At 40.8% G+C, this 15,091-nt stretch overlaps 1 protein-coding gene across 1 annotated transcript; it reads right to left on the reverse strand.

Annotated features, from left to right (window-relative positions):
• Nucleotides 1-8,494: 8,494 nt before the first annotated feature.
• Nucleotides 8,495-12,425, reverse strand: rpl19 (ribosomal protein L19). The gene is made up of 6 exons (XM_030735657.1): nt 12,390-12,425; nt 11,890-11,996; nt 10,120-10,242; nt 9,863-9,983; nt 9,572-9,682; nt 8,495-8,687 (listed from the first exon to the last, which is right to left on the reverse strand). The coding sequence occupies exons 1-6, from the start codon at nt 12,392-12,394 to the stop codon at nt 8,564-8,566; spliced, it is 591 nt and encodes a 196-aa protein (XP_030591517.1). The 5' UTR covers nt 12,395-12,425; the 3' UTR covers nt 8,495-8,563.
• Between the last annotated feature and the right edge of the window lie 2,666 nt (nt 12,426-15,091).

The raw sequence follows: 15,091 nt of genomic DNA on the forward strand, positions 1-15,091 counted from the left end.
GGGAAAGGTATATTGATATATTGTTTATGTTTTGTAACTTAAAAACTTACAAATAAGGTATTAAAGACTGTGCAGTGCTCAGAGAAACCTCAGAAAACCCAAGAGCTACATCTCAAACGCTACAGGCCTCAGTTAGCATGTTAGCTGTTAATATTTGTGACAGCACAATTACAGACAGACCTAACAAGAATGACTGCTTTGGAATGTTTGCCAGGAGAAACCATATGACTTCTGGAACAATGTCCTCTGGAGAGAGGAGCGGGAAGTGCAGATGTTTGGCCGTAATGCACAGCACCACATTTGGTGAAACCAAACACAGCATATCAGCACAAACACCTCATACCAACTGTCAGCACGGTGGTGGAGGGATGATGACCTGGGCACCTTGCAGTCAGTAAAGTGGAGTTGTCCACAGAGCAAAAAATAAACATTTTTTAACCAGTCTGTAAACATACTTATTTCTGCTGTTAAGCTTCTGTAATTTGACATTTGAAATGCTTTAAAAAAAAAAAGTCTTCACAATTCAGATTTTTTGTTTTAAAGCAATTGTTTTATTTTGTAATTTGTTGGTCCAATTCATGGTTGACATGTTCCCTAATTCAATGAGTAATTCCTTTTGTTCGATTCAATCTCCTACAAACCATCTGTACATGAAACTGAACTGAATTACAGATGGAAATGGGCTTGGACACATTCACCCATTTATGTGAATGGGTGAGTGTGTCATATAGGTGACTGGTACTGTACATAAAAGTGAATTGAATCAAAGAGAAACCCCCAACAATCAGACGATCCCCTATGAGCAAGCACGTGGCGACGGTGGGAAGGAAAAACTCCCTTTTATAAGGAAGAAACCTTCGGCAGATCCAGGCTCAGGGAGGGGCAGCCATCTGCCGTGACCGGCTGGGGGGAGCAAAGTGAATAGTTATTTGCTCTTGATATTGAGTTGTATTTAATCAGGTTATGTAGGAGATTATGAGGATGCTGCACTGACACAAGTGAAGAGTCTACGCAGCCAGCCACGCTTCTTCTTTTTCTTTCTGGGTATTTCCTCTGGACCCTGTAGTTTAACACCGGCCTCCTTCTCTTGATGGCTCTCCAGAGTCTCCCGCAGTGTCTCACTTTGGGTCTCTGGACCATCTAGGATGGTAATATGGGCCTTTTTCTCTTCTTGGTTTTGATCATTTTCTTTAAGAAGGGCCTCATTGGTGCAGAGCTTAGCTTTAAGCTCTGCTATCTCACAGCGGGCTTGTTGTTGTTCTTCTTTACGTTTTGGAGCCTCCTCTTCAAGCTGCCTCTGAGCTTTGAGGAGCTGCTCCTGGAGCTGGTTGATCTGCTCCTGCTGTCTCCTGCACAGGGATTCTAAGGCAGCCACTCTGGCTGCTTTGAGCTCTACAGAGTTTGTGTGTGGGGCCTCCATTGTTTGTGGTGAAGCCTCCACACACAGCTCTGCAGCATGGTGGCTGCTCAGTTCCTCCAGTGCATCACAGGAAACATCTGGTTCACCAGTCATGGGAGTCTTATCAGGGCCTTCGGTAGGAGCTTCACTCAGCTGAGCTCTGAACTTCTCCTCAGTGTAAGACTCGGGTCTGTTCCTGCGAGCCTCTTCCAGCTGTGCTTGGAGAACTTGAATTGTGTTCTCAGCATTTTCTCTGCAGCATTTCAACTGCAGCTTAACCCAATCCAACTGGGTCTTGTAATTTGCAGCTTTGTGGTTTGCAGCTACCATTTTGTAGTGACTACTTTGCTGCATGTGCAGAGACTGCTGCAGTTGGGCTTTCAGGCTAGCGATCTCCTCTTTGTCGTTACAGGGAGGTCTGCCATCATTGATTCTCAAGTTGGCATTGGCCTGATGATGCCAAGTCCCTTTGCTGGGTCCAGGGTTTCTTTGCCTGGGCTTTGGGTTCCACTGCGCATTTCTTGCGTTGTGCCCGACAGCGCCCGATGGAGTCCCTACACCTGGTCCAGGGTTCATTTCTCCAGGGTTTGAGTTGGCATTTTGAAGCTTCTTGAACATGCTTCTTGTCATGGGTCTGCCGATGTCCATTGACATGATTTCTTCTGGAGAAAGGTTTGTTCTTTGCATGCTGGAGTTGGTGCTTTCTTGCATTTTCTGCGTGTCTCTTGCGTTTGCTTTCACAGCCAGCTCGTTGTGTGTTCCTCCTTTCATGGGTTCACAGTTCTGAAGCACACTGAGCAAACAGAATGCAGAATGCAGCAAACAGAATGCACCTGTTTATAGACTGAGCATTATGACATCACAATGGTTAATGTGTTCAGTGCCCTTAATCGTTTGCAAATGGAATGGAGGCACATCAAACACAACTGAGTGCAAACGGAATGTCAGAGACTTAGCAGGGAATATGTTTTCTTTCAAAATAAAACTTCCAACAAACCTACTTAAATAATAGTCTTTTATTTTGTAGGAGATGCTAAGTTGTCAATAGGAAGACCATCTCTACCAGAGAACGTCAGGAAAGCTTACACAAGCAGCTCATAAACTTCAAGAAATGCTTCAGCTTCAACATCTTTTCTTTTTACATCTATAAAAATAACTTCTGTTTGCCCAACCACATTTGGACAGATTCTTTGTCATATTAATATCTATCATGATGCAACAATGGGAGTTTAGAAAACATTCAAGTTTAAGAGAATATAAGTTTATTTAACACTATCCATTTGGGATCTTTGCTATATTGTGTAGAATCAAACTGTAAGTCTGTACAGGACAGGTTTCAAGGGGCATTCACTCAGGACACTTCATTAGTTACACCTTGCTGGTACCAGGTTAGACTCCGTTTTGCATTCAGAACTGACTTAATCTTGGTGGCATAGATTCAAAAAAACGTGCTGAAAACATTCTCAGAGATATTGAAGTGACAGCATCACACTGTTGCTGCAGATTTATTGAATCCCACAGGTGCTCTGTTGTGACTGTCGAGACCATTTGAGTACAGAGAACTCACTGACATGTTCAAGAAACCAGTTTGAGATGATTTGAGCTTTGCAGCATGGCATATTATCCCAATGGAGCCATCAGCAGATGCGGGCTCAGTTGATCATAAGGGAAACAATACTCAGCAACAAGACCCAGGTAGGCTGTGGTGTTCAAATGATGCTCAGTCAGTATTAAGGGGCCCAAAGTGTGCCAAGAAAATATCCCCCACACCATTACACCAGTCTAAACTGTTGATATGAAACAGGATGAATCTACGCTTTCATGCTGTTTAAACAAATTCAGAATGTTACAGCAGAAATCAAGACTGATCAAATATCAGGTATAAATTTTCCAATCTTCTGCTGTCCAAATTTGCTGAGCTTGTGTGAATTGTGGCTACAGTTTCCCATTCTTTAGTCTCAATTATGTTCTGCTGCAAGGCTGACCAATCAATGTGAATGTCAACCTCAATTTTATTTATGTAGCACATTTCATTACATGTGAACTTAATGTGCTTGACATAAAGACAAAAAAACAAACAAGAAACCCTATGTAGGTGTACAATGCCAAATGGACCCTAGACAATTTGAAGATGCAGAAAGTATAATCAGGAACTAAGCTGCCAGAAGTGGCACCCGGTGTTATCTTCTGCTGCTGTGGCCCGTCTGCTTCAAAGTCTGCTGTGTTGCGCATTCAGAGATGCTCTTCTGCACACCTTGGCTGTAGTCTGGCTACTCTCCTCTGACCTCTGGATTTTTATTTACACTACAGAACTTCATAAAACAAAATATCTCTTCGAGTCATTCAGTTTTATAAGCCTCAGGATTCCTTTGCTTTCCTTACTCCATAAGCGAGTTTGATTTCTTGTGATTAAATTGTCGTTTTGCTTTGGTTCATGTTTTCATTGTTATTGAGGTTGAACCTTAGTTTTATTGCAGTATTTCAGTCCTGTTTCCTATCGAGCTTTTATGGTATTTGAGATGCCTGTTTAGATTGGTTTCTGTTTAGTGTTAATTCAGAACAGCTGTTTTGAATTCTGCTTTAGTTCCTACTTAATTTATGTGTTTACTTCAGTCTGTCTCGTCTTCCTGTGCTAACGCTTAGGAAGAGGCGGGGCCAGGTTAGAGCAGGCCAGTGACCAACTGGAAGGTTGATGGATCAATTCCTGACTCCTTCAGCATGTTAAAGTGTCCTTGGGCAAGATAATGAACCCTGTGTAATCCCTTTCATCTGTGTCTTGTTCCTTATGTTTCCCTGTTTAAATGGGCATGTCTCTCTTTTTGTCCATGCTCCCCGTCCCTCCTCCATTGTGCTGTTTATTTGCTTCTCCTATTTCTGTGCGATCTCCACACATCATTCTGGTTTTGTGGACTTTGTTTAGTTTGGGGATTTTATTAACAGCCAATAGATGGTTTGCTTTTGTTTCACATTTTTACACATATTTGGGTCCTGCATTTGGTTCCTCCTCCACACACTCCAACCCATGACAGGGAAGTATAAGCAACACTTAAGCTGATTTTTACCTCAAACACATGATAATGTCTTCACTGATGAGCAAATCATGTGACTCCAGTCTCCAGTGAGCAGCTGTAAGATGCGTGTGGTGTTTGTTATAGTATGCAAAACTCGGCACACTTCCTGGCATCAAGTGTTTTGCAAATAGCTGAAGTCTTGGGGAGATGATGCAAGCTTGCATGACCTGTCATAGGTCATAAGACATTAGCAGGAATGTGGACAGAAATGTAGGGAAAAATTTTTTTTTCCCATTTGCATGGAAATTTCACAGTAACAACAAGGCCATGACTAGAAAAAGGGGAACCACTGCCACTTTTTATTATGCATCTGTCACAAATAGAAGGAGGAGTCAGCAAAATTCTGCATAGTCAACACTTCTGTTTGCTGCACCCAGTCTGGGACGGGGGTTGGCTGGTGGTCCAGGGGCCAGCGACCCTTGGTTTGGCCGCACTTCAGGGGGTGGGTTGATGTGGAAAGTGTGTATTTGAGGATGTTTTTTTTGTTATTTATTTTTTGTGTGTGCACACACACACACACACACACAAGTGGCCTTGGGGCCTCTGTCCTTAGCTCATGTCTCTGGTTGGGTCAGCGGCCTGTTGCCTCTGGTTCTCTGGGACTCGTGCCCTTTGACTGTGGGGCCTCCCTCTTCCTTCTGCACGGGTGGGCACGTGGTTGTCTTGAGGGGCTGCAGACGACCCGGGTCTCCTGGGCCTTTTCTCTGTCAACCTCCGGCTCAGGGGGGGGGGCTGCTGTAGCTTCTCACCCTCACTGTCAAGTATGTTTCATGACAAACACACATACACAGACACTCACACTCTCTCTCTCACACACTCACACACACACACACAACACAGCAAGATCACATATTTTCTTCCAGGTAGTGTATGTTTTTGTATGTTTTTTGTTTCAGATGCAGCAGTTGGCCACCAATTGTGTTTTTCTTGCTCTTTTATTTTTATCTTTTTTCCTTTCTCACCCCGTCTTCTCTCTTTTTCTGCCCCCTTTCTTTTTGTTTTCTTCTTTCTTCTTCTCTTTAGAAATTGGCAAACACATATAATTAAAATTTGCATGTGAGAGGACAAAGATCACTCTATTGCAGTTAACAGCGAGGAGGACAGTGGAGGAGGGTTGGGTTAGAGGATGGAGGAATGCAAAGCAAATGCAAAACCAGGCTATGATCATCACAGTGCAGACAGCGGGGCAAAGGTACACCCATATTTCACCACCTTCATCATGTAACAAGTACTCTTTAACAATGAAGATCTTTCTCTTAATGTTTCCTCTACATTAGTGACTCATCAATGATGTTAAGGTAATAAAAACCACATGTAAATCAGGTCCTCCACACCTTTATAAGATGGGGTTTTCCCTGAATGTACACTGAGCTTCCTGTCAGACAAACATAGTCAATCTGCATCCTTCCTGCCCTCACCAGAATTCTGTTTATTCTTTTAATCAAATCAGAAATCAGAAAAAAAAGTCTGCTACACTTAAAATTTCCTTTCTTTTCATGAGCAAATGAGGAGTCACATGTAAATCAAGGTCTTGAAATAGGTGATCATAGCATGCCAGTTTTTTTCAGTTTGTAACCATAGTATCAATAATATAAACGTTAAGTTATAACATTACTGTGCTGGCGTTTAAGAAGTATTTATACCAAAATGATTTCAGCTTTTCTTTTTTTTTAATGCTTTCTGACTCTTGCAAAAAAAAAAAAACTTTATTGTCCACAAATTATTTCAGTGATAACAGAAACATTAGATGCTTCCTCAAAAGATGTTTTCAGATTTTTAAGAGGTCACAATCCATTTAGGGTTGGAGCAACTAAATCTTTAGCAGGCTACCTACTTTTTTTCCTGTTTAATTATTTATTATTTTTAATTGTGCATCTCTCCTTTTTCTTCCTAATTAGTCCCATCTGATGAGGCTTGGCTTTTGGCCATTATGACCTCTGGGACCCTTTGACCACTTTATGGAATGTTTGGTGCATTTTCGCAAGCTGCAAACCCTCAAATTGTCAGCATCCAGTGTCTGTGACTTTTGAATGCCTCCACAGGGAACTGTGGTGAAGACATTGGTGGGGTCATGTGGTTTGGAACTGCTGATCCCTGATTCCAAGGCTGCTTAGCGGGAGGAGTGGGACCCTCATGCCTCCATGATCTACTGCATCTCTCAGAAAACTCACAACCAAAACACAAAACAAATGACAGACAAACACCCTGTGGAGAAACCTGTAAGCAACAGGATATCCTGAGAGCAATTCAAACTTAGCGATTCCAGAGCACTATGAGTTCATCATTAACATCCTAAATGAAGTTGATCACAGATGCTTGTGTGCATGTTAAACAAAAAAGATAAGCACGAGAACATATAATGGCAACCCAGAATACTGAAATTATTCTTCAAACACAGCCTCTCAGAACCATCAGTGAAACGAGGTGCACCTGCAGGCACTATCTCTTCATCTGTGGTTAGAAGCAGCAGCGGATTATCTCTAGCAGATGATCCACTTGAGCAGCATTTAAATCAAAACTTTAGGAATTTGTTGTCAGCTGCAACAAAACTTTAAAATTAACAAGCTTTATTTAACCAGTTCTGTAGTGAAATGGGGGGGGGTATTTTCTTTTTTCTTTGAATTAAGAAAATTGTAGTGCAGTAAAAATAACACACACACACTTGTAACTATCATTGTTTCTAAGTTAAAAGGCTGTTTGTCAATTTTCAGCCAATAAATCATTAAGCTGGCCTCAAAGATCTTGGTGAATGTAAGGCAAATTTTAATTGGTTTTTAACACGACCCCACTCCCCTACAAAGTTTTATTAGAATCCACTGAAAACTTTTTGAGCTATCGTGTTTACAGACGGAATTATACGCACGCATGGAAACGCTACAAAACCCTCATGGCGTAAGTAATAAAACACACGTGAAACGAACCACAGACCAAGATGCGTTTGGCAAAATCTTGAAGCGGTAACCACTGCGTTCTGTGATGCTGCCACCTTGTGACGAAGTTTGTAACATCAGGCGACCCTCAGTACATTTGCAATGCGCCTTGCAACCACAAATGAACAATTCAAAAGAAACACGTTTACTGGCATCCTAAAATCCCAAGAGAAAACTTATTTAATGCAGATGGAAAACTCCGTTACAGTAAGACTCCTGAAGAAATTAGAAAGATTGTTCAGCTCATTTCACCAGATAGATATTGATCAGATGTCAGTTGTCAAAATTCACACTATAATTAGTGTGAAGTGTCTGTTGACAGTAATCGCTCTTCTGTGGACTCCCCTCCACATTTTGCAGTCTATTCATTCATATATAAATTTGAATGCATGGTATTGTGCAACTGCTGTTTAAATTATAATCAAACTAAAATGCTATATAGTATAAACTGGATGCAAAGTCACTGGTAGAAACAAAAAGAGCAATTTGTTAATTTGTTATATTTTACATAAATATTACTACCATACAAACCCTATTTCAATTTCATAAATCATCTGCCAATTCATTGATCCATTCCCAAACACTTAATCCAACACCAGGTCACTGGGGGAGCGGTCCAAGGAGAGCTGCCTGAACCCTTCTGGTCCACACAGGATCAGTGGAAAAACGATTAACCTGAGCGCTCATCCAGAGATTTTCAGCATGGGCTCAAAATGTCAACTTTGTAGAGCAGAAGGGAATGCATACCACACCTGTGAAATACTTTTAATGCTCTTGAAGACATTTGAGGAAACTGCACAATACTTTGTTTTTTTTTTAAAGAGTTGCAGATTTCATGCTTTTTATACTTTGATGGGATTGTCTTTTAGTCTGTGGTTTGTAGGTTGCTTTCTAGACTTATCTGATGCATATATATTTGACCATAACACTGTGTGTATCGTATCAATGTATCAGTTTTACAGCCTCTTTATTACTGTACCCGCCCAGAGATAGTAGAGGGATATTCAGTGGCAAATAATAAAACTAATGGATGTCACCATATGTTAGGCCTGCATTAATGGCAGGATGAGGGAAGTGAGTACAGGAAGCCGTTAGTGTGTTTATGTACACTTTTATTGTCAGCACTTGACAGCTGGCAGTCAGGCAGGACATAAAGAGCCAGATTACTTCTTGGTCTCCTCCTCCTTGGACAAATTCTTGATGATCTCCTCCTTCTTGGCCTGCAGACGCTCCTCTCGGCGCTTGCGGGCCTCCCTTGTCTTGGAACGACGAGCCTCGGCCTGATCGCTGTAGGAGAGACGAGAGACACACGATATTCATACACAATCAAAGCCTCTTCGCTGACTTTTAGGAAAGCTGTTTAACACTGATTAAAGCATAAACAATAAAAACTTAGCATACAAATTGTATGTTTTTAGTTAACTAAACCCTGAGAACTGAAGCACTTAAGAGTGAAACCATCATTTGTGTCAAATGACAAACTGATGTTTTTGTTTTGCCCTCACAACTGCTTAATGATACAATGATGCCGAGTTAATGAACACAACTGGTTTGGGGAAATGCGGTGCATTAGTGTTATAAACGGTAAGTGTTTTTGGCCCCAACAAACAAAAGCCCTTCAAAGCCGCCATGTGGTCACAGAACTCATCTATTATGAACCCTCTGCACTTCCACTGGAGAGGCAGCAGAGGCCTAACAGACTGATGCAGTTTTGCTGCCACAACGACAGATACAGGAAATCTTTCAAACCTCCATTGTTACTGCTGCTGCTTTTATTATTTTATTTTGTATTATTGTATTTTAGTGAGCCATTTTACTTCAGGTTTTGAAGTGCAATTTATTCAGATTTTTACTAAGAAAACATTTTCTATTCCAGTTTTTTCTTTTTTACTTTACTAAACTATTTTGTCATTCTATTTTTATTGAGCTTTTTCACTTTATTAAACCATTTTAGTTTGTTAATGCTTGTGTTTACTTTTTTGGTGTCCAACAGCAATTTCACAATTTTGTGGAAAAATGAAGTATATCTTAGTTGGATTTTGTTTTGTTGTACACATCACAGACTGAATTCTGACTGTGTGGTCGGGACATGTTATAACCTGGACTTTCAAGACAACCCAAACACCACAAACAGGGCTTATCGTCCCAAATCAAAGTGCAACAGTACTTACGCCAGGAGCTTCTTGCGGGCCTTGTCTGCCTTCAGCTTGTGAATGTGCTCCATTAGGATGCGCTTATTCTTGAACACATTACCCTTAGCCCTGAGGTAGAGGCTGTGGTACCTGAAACAGACAATGTGAAAAATAAATTCAAGGGATCACCAAAACAAACACACATACAAAGTGAGAGCAAAGACTTTAAAGGCAAACCTTTAACCCTTGAAGGATTCTAGAAATATAACATGCCTTTCAGTAAGTAATAAAATATGCTTAGTCTCTTCACTAAACGACTTCAGAACCTACATGTGCCTGTCAATCTTCTTGGACTCCCTGTAACGACGCAGCAGACGACGCAGGATCCTCATGCGGCGCATCCAGGTCAGCTTCTCGGGCATACGGGCGTTGGCTGTACCCTTTCTCTTACCTGAACACAGGGCATAAAAAGACATGTCAACTAACAATCATAGAAAAAGCAAACATGGGCTAATCTTAAATTAGCTCTGACATTAATCGTCTTCTTCAAAGCTTAATCACTTTCTTCTTTGCAAGTTTCAACGTACCGTATCCCATGTGTCTTCCCTTGCGACGTGCCAGTGTGTTCTTGCGGCAGCGGGCCCTGGAGTGGACCGTAACAGGTTTGCGGATGATAAGACCATCCTTTACCAGTTTACGGATCTGCTGGCCTGAAAATAGAAGGAAACAAAGTGAGCTGATGGGATGCAATCAATGCCGCCTCTGTGTGTGTGTGGTTTTTTTCCCAGCCTAACAGGAAAAAAACAAATTAGTGTTGAGTATGATTCTAAAAGGTGATCTATAGTTCATTCAGCAAAGTACAGCACAGAGTCAGCTGACATTAAAAATTCCAAGAAAATAAAGCATGTAAACCACTGAGTGATGAGAGCGCTCAAATTGCAGTGAAATAATAGACAATGCACATCACTTCATACTTCTTATGTAACTGGCTCATACTGTTGATTACAGATTCAAGTTGGTCCAGTAAGGGGGGATGTTACATCACAATTATTTTGGCCAATATTGTAATGAATTATTTAAAATAATTGATCTAACGAAAACCTATTTAAATATTGAACTTTTTGCCTTTTTGCAAGGGATTCTCTTTAGAAGAAGAAGAAAAAGAAACACACACAAACACCCGACAGGGGTGTTTCAGCCTTCACTAGGGGATGCTTTTGACTGCACAGCCCATCTCATGCTTCCACCACCTGGTGCACCACCTGTTTGTACACACCAGGGAAAACGCAGCAGCCACTGGGTGAGCGACAGAGAGCCGAAACTGACAGCCAACTGTCAATCACGAAAGTGGACCAGGTGAGAAACCGAGTGATCTGCAACCATTACAAGTTCCGTCTGCAGAGTCACCTACCAAGAACTTTTTCTAGATTAGTGAAAATGAATGCAAAAGAGCCTATGTTTTATCCCAATGGTTCTCCTAGCAGCACTATCACTGATATCTCCGTATCAGAGCGCACGTTGACCAATATCAAAAGAGACAAATGCAGAAAGAGAGACTTGGGGTATATAGCACTCTCAGAACTGTCTGCAATACAACAGCATCACAGCTGAGGAGACTGCAGCAGAAAGTGAATATTTTCTTTTTCAATATAATCAATTTATTTACAAATATTTGTGATTCCATAGTGTAGTAGGTTACACATTTTCCTCACAAAAAAAATAAAGTAAAACTGCTTGACTCAATTCTGGGAGGAGGAACAAATCCCTTTGGGGTTGTATCAGGAAAGGTATCTGGCATAAAAACCACATCAACCATGCAGAGCTACATCTTATGAATAACGGAGCAGCTTCATAAAAATATCGCCTGGTATATCAGTATCAGAGGTTTTGCTATTCAGCCCAAAAATTCAGTCTAGGTTGGGCTCTACTTCATTCATCTTAGTCCCAAATCTGGAATTTAGCACAAGCTCAACCCATTATCTGTAACACATGTTAACTTATGTTTTTAAACAGTCTTTGAATAAAAACAGGTGAAAAGTTTTGAAGACTTAATATAAACATGGTAAAAAAATCCGTCTCTGTCAGACTAATAGAGAAGGGCCTGCTACCTCAACCTGTTGCTTCAGTTTTCAGTGTTACTACGTATTAATGTTGGGGTACACCTTTAAGTTTGCGACTGTCCTAATAAATTCACTGTGCATTGGGTCTTCAGGCCACTGTTCCCATTTAGCTAATCTGATCCTCTGTAGTTCTGGACACACATAATTTTGGTTGAAGCAGTTAACTTTCACAGTGAGACCCTGACAAAGCTGAAAAGCTAAAAGACAAACTACTGGACAACTTATCGATTTGCTTACGGGAGTTGGCATTGGCGATCTCGTTGGTCTCGTTGGGGTCCAGCCAGACCTTCTTCTTGCCGCAGCGCAGGACGCTGGAGGCGAGCCTCTTCTGGAGCCTGAGCATGCTGCGGGACGCACAAACAACAACCGGTCAGAATTACAGCTGCGGTTAGACCTTCAACATCTGTACATCGCTACATTGTATAATTGTAACAGGTGGTATGTGTTTATAAGGATGTAAAAGTGTTGTAACGCAGCACAGATATCTAAGACGCTCAGTTAAATGTTAGCTGTGCGGCTAACTGCCAGCCGGGCTGACAACATGGCCTCTCCGTCTGCTACATCGTGTTACACAAAGCCACGTAAAATTACAACATGCTGGCTTTGGACGGATCTATAAACTTCATGTATTGATAATGAAGGACTTCACGTGCTTTAATAAAATTATTTCAGATTAAAAGTTGTTCATGTTAACGGTTAAATTCTGACTTTTTCTATGGCGTATACTCAGCGCCTACCTCATGGCTGCTGCTTCAGTAGGAAAAGGAAGGATTGAGAGACGGGCTGGAAGCTACCATTTCAGAGGAGAGCCCATCTCTGATTTGTGAAACAGATCGGTAGTAACTCGCACGAGATGGGACATTATTATCGCTGTAATTTTTACATAATGGTACTATATGTCCATATTCGAAGAATAAATAGATATGAAGGTGATCGAGACAAAGGAAGTCTTTATCGTATTTTAAAACTTTGCATCGTTGGCACCCCCGTTGCTACATAATGGCACTGACCAACGTTGCTGCACTGCATTATGGGTGGAGAAGTACTTCGGTGTTTTCTGCTGTTGCACCACGTGAGGTCGATGTTGAGACAAGAAAAACTCAAACTGTGAACGTTAATATGTATACAATTTTATTTTATTTTTTATAACTTGCATTATTTAGAATACCTGTTTACCTTATTTAGATACTGTAAAGTTTTATTTATAGTCTAAGAGGTTAAATTTCGTTTAGAAATTTCCAGCACAGCCTCCCTTTTATTATCCTGCAAGTGGGGTTGCATTAGTGCCAATAAAAGGTCCACATAAATGAAATTATGAAAATGGCATAACACAGATTTTAAAAAAAACATTAACTGTAGAGGGTTTTTATTCTAATATATTTTATATTAATTTGTATCTTTATATATATATATATATATATATATATATATATATATATATATATATATATATATATATATATATATATATATATATATATATATATATATATATATATATATATATATATATTTAATTATTCTGTTAGTCCTAAAAATGTTGCATGCATCAGTAATTTCTAGCATCAGATTGATGCTTTAAAAAGCTACACTTGCAGTGGGTGAATGAAAGAAAGAAGATGCAGACAGAAGAAAAGTTTCCCATAATATTGCACAAAACATAATTATCTTCACACTGTCTGAACTGTGAGTGATGCAGTGTGAAATTCATCACATAAAGGTGTAAGAGCTGCTGAGTAAATAATTAAGCTGCTGAAAAAAAATAGCCAAAGTGTGATGGCGACACAGGAGAGTCAAAAATAACAAAAAAATCTTTTTCAGCTGCTCAAACCCACATGGGCTATGTCCACAATACAGTCACCAGCCACTTTGCTGGGGACACCTTGCTAGTACACTTATTGTCAGGTTCAAGAACTCAGTTTGTGATGATTTGACCTTTGTGACATGTTATCCTACTGGAAGCAGCCTTCAGAAAATGGGTACTCTCTGGTCATAAAGGGATGGACATGGTGAGAAACAACAGATAGGCTGTGGCATTTAAATGGCACTCAGGTGGTAGTGAGGGGTCCAAGCATGCCAAGAAAATATCCCCCATATCACACCACCAGCAGCAGCATAAATTGCTAATACAAGGGAGAATGGATCCATTCTGAACCTACCAACAGAATGTGGCATCAAAAATTGAGACTTACAGTTTTCTGTTGTCTAATTTTGGTGATCCTGTGTGAATTGTAGCACCAGTTTCCTGTTCTTAACTGACAGGAAGGGCTCTTGGTGTGGTCTTCTGCAGCTGTGGCCCATCTGCTTCAAGGGAGAATGTGTTGTGCATTCACAGATGATCTTCTGCATACCTCGATTGTAATGATTGGTTATTTGAGTTACTGCTACCTTCTTATCAGCTGGAAGCAATCTGGCCATTCCCCTCTGACATCAACTGCCACTCACCGGATATTTTCTCTTTTTCAGACCACTCTCTGTAAACACTACAGATGGCTGTGTGGGGGAAAATTCCAGTAGATCAGTAGTTTCTGAAATACTCGGATTAGCTCATCTGGCACCAACAACCATACCATGTTCAAAGTCACATGTCACATTTACTCTTCATTGTGATGCTCAGTTTGAACTACAGCAGGCTGTCTTCACCATGCCCACATCCCTAAATAGACTGATTTACTGCCATGTGATTGGCTGATTAGATATTTGTGTTAACAAGCAGTTGAACAGTTGTGCGTAACAAAGTGGCCAGCGAGTGTATGTGAACACTACAACAGAAAAAATGCCATTTGAAGTGTTTGAGTGGCTTCTTTAAAAATAAAGTTGGTCAGTGAGTGGGATGATTCTGTCAAACAGACTTATAAAAATAGCCATCTGGTGCATTACCATTTGACCAGTCACTTAGTAAGAATGCTATTATTGCATCCTTTGCTTTTCCATCCGCAGCAGGAGCAGCAGCCCATCACTATGGCAACGCTGCAAGCTCGTTGTGTGGGTGAACGAGGACCACTTGTGTGACTTCTTCACCTCAGGTAATGCGAGTGAAAATCACCATCTGAGGGGGAAGTACAACCCAAAGCACTAGATCATCAACTCTCCTCCTCACTGCAGAGGAATGTGTCATCCAGCAGGAGAAAAACAATTTATAAACTCGATGAACTCTGTGTTGGGCCACTGTCTGCCCAGGAAGAGAGGCAATATTGTGTGTCTGGACTTGCGTGGAGTTTGAAGGTCTCAGTGCAACTTTTGGACATGCATCTTGTGTTTCAGCCATCCCCCTCTGGTGAAGAAAACACTACAGATTGGATTAAGTTTTGCTGTTCAGGGGAAAGAATAAAAGCCTTCCCTAAACAGATACTGAACAAAAAACAAAACAAAAAAAACTGCTCATTTGCAATGCAATTACTCATCTAATTATCAGGACCTAATGCCATAAACAAATTAT

This window comes from Archocentrus centrarchus, chromosome 8 (genome assembly GCF_007364275.1).
Source record: "Archocentrus centrarchus isolate MPI-CPG fArcCen1 chromosome 8, fArcCen1, whole genome shotgun sequence".
NCBI lineage: Eukaryota > Metazoa > Chordata > Actinopteri > Cichliformes > Cichlidae > Archocentrus > Archocentrus centrarchus.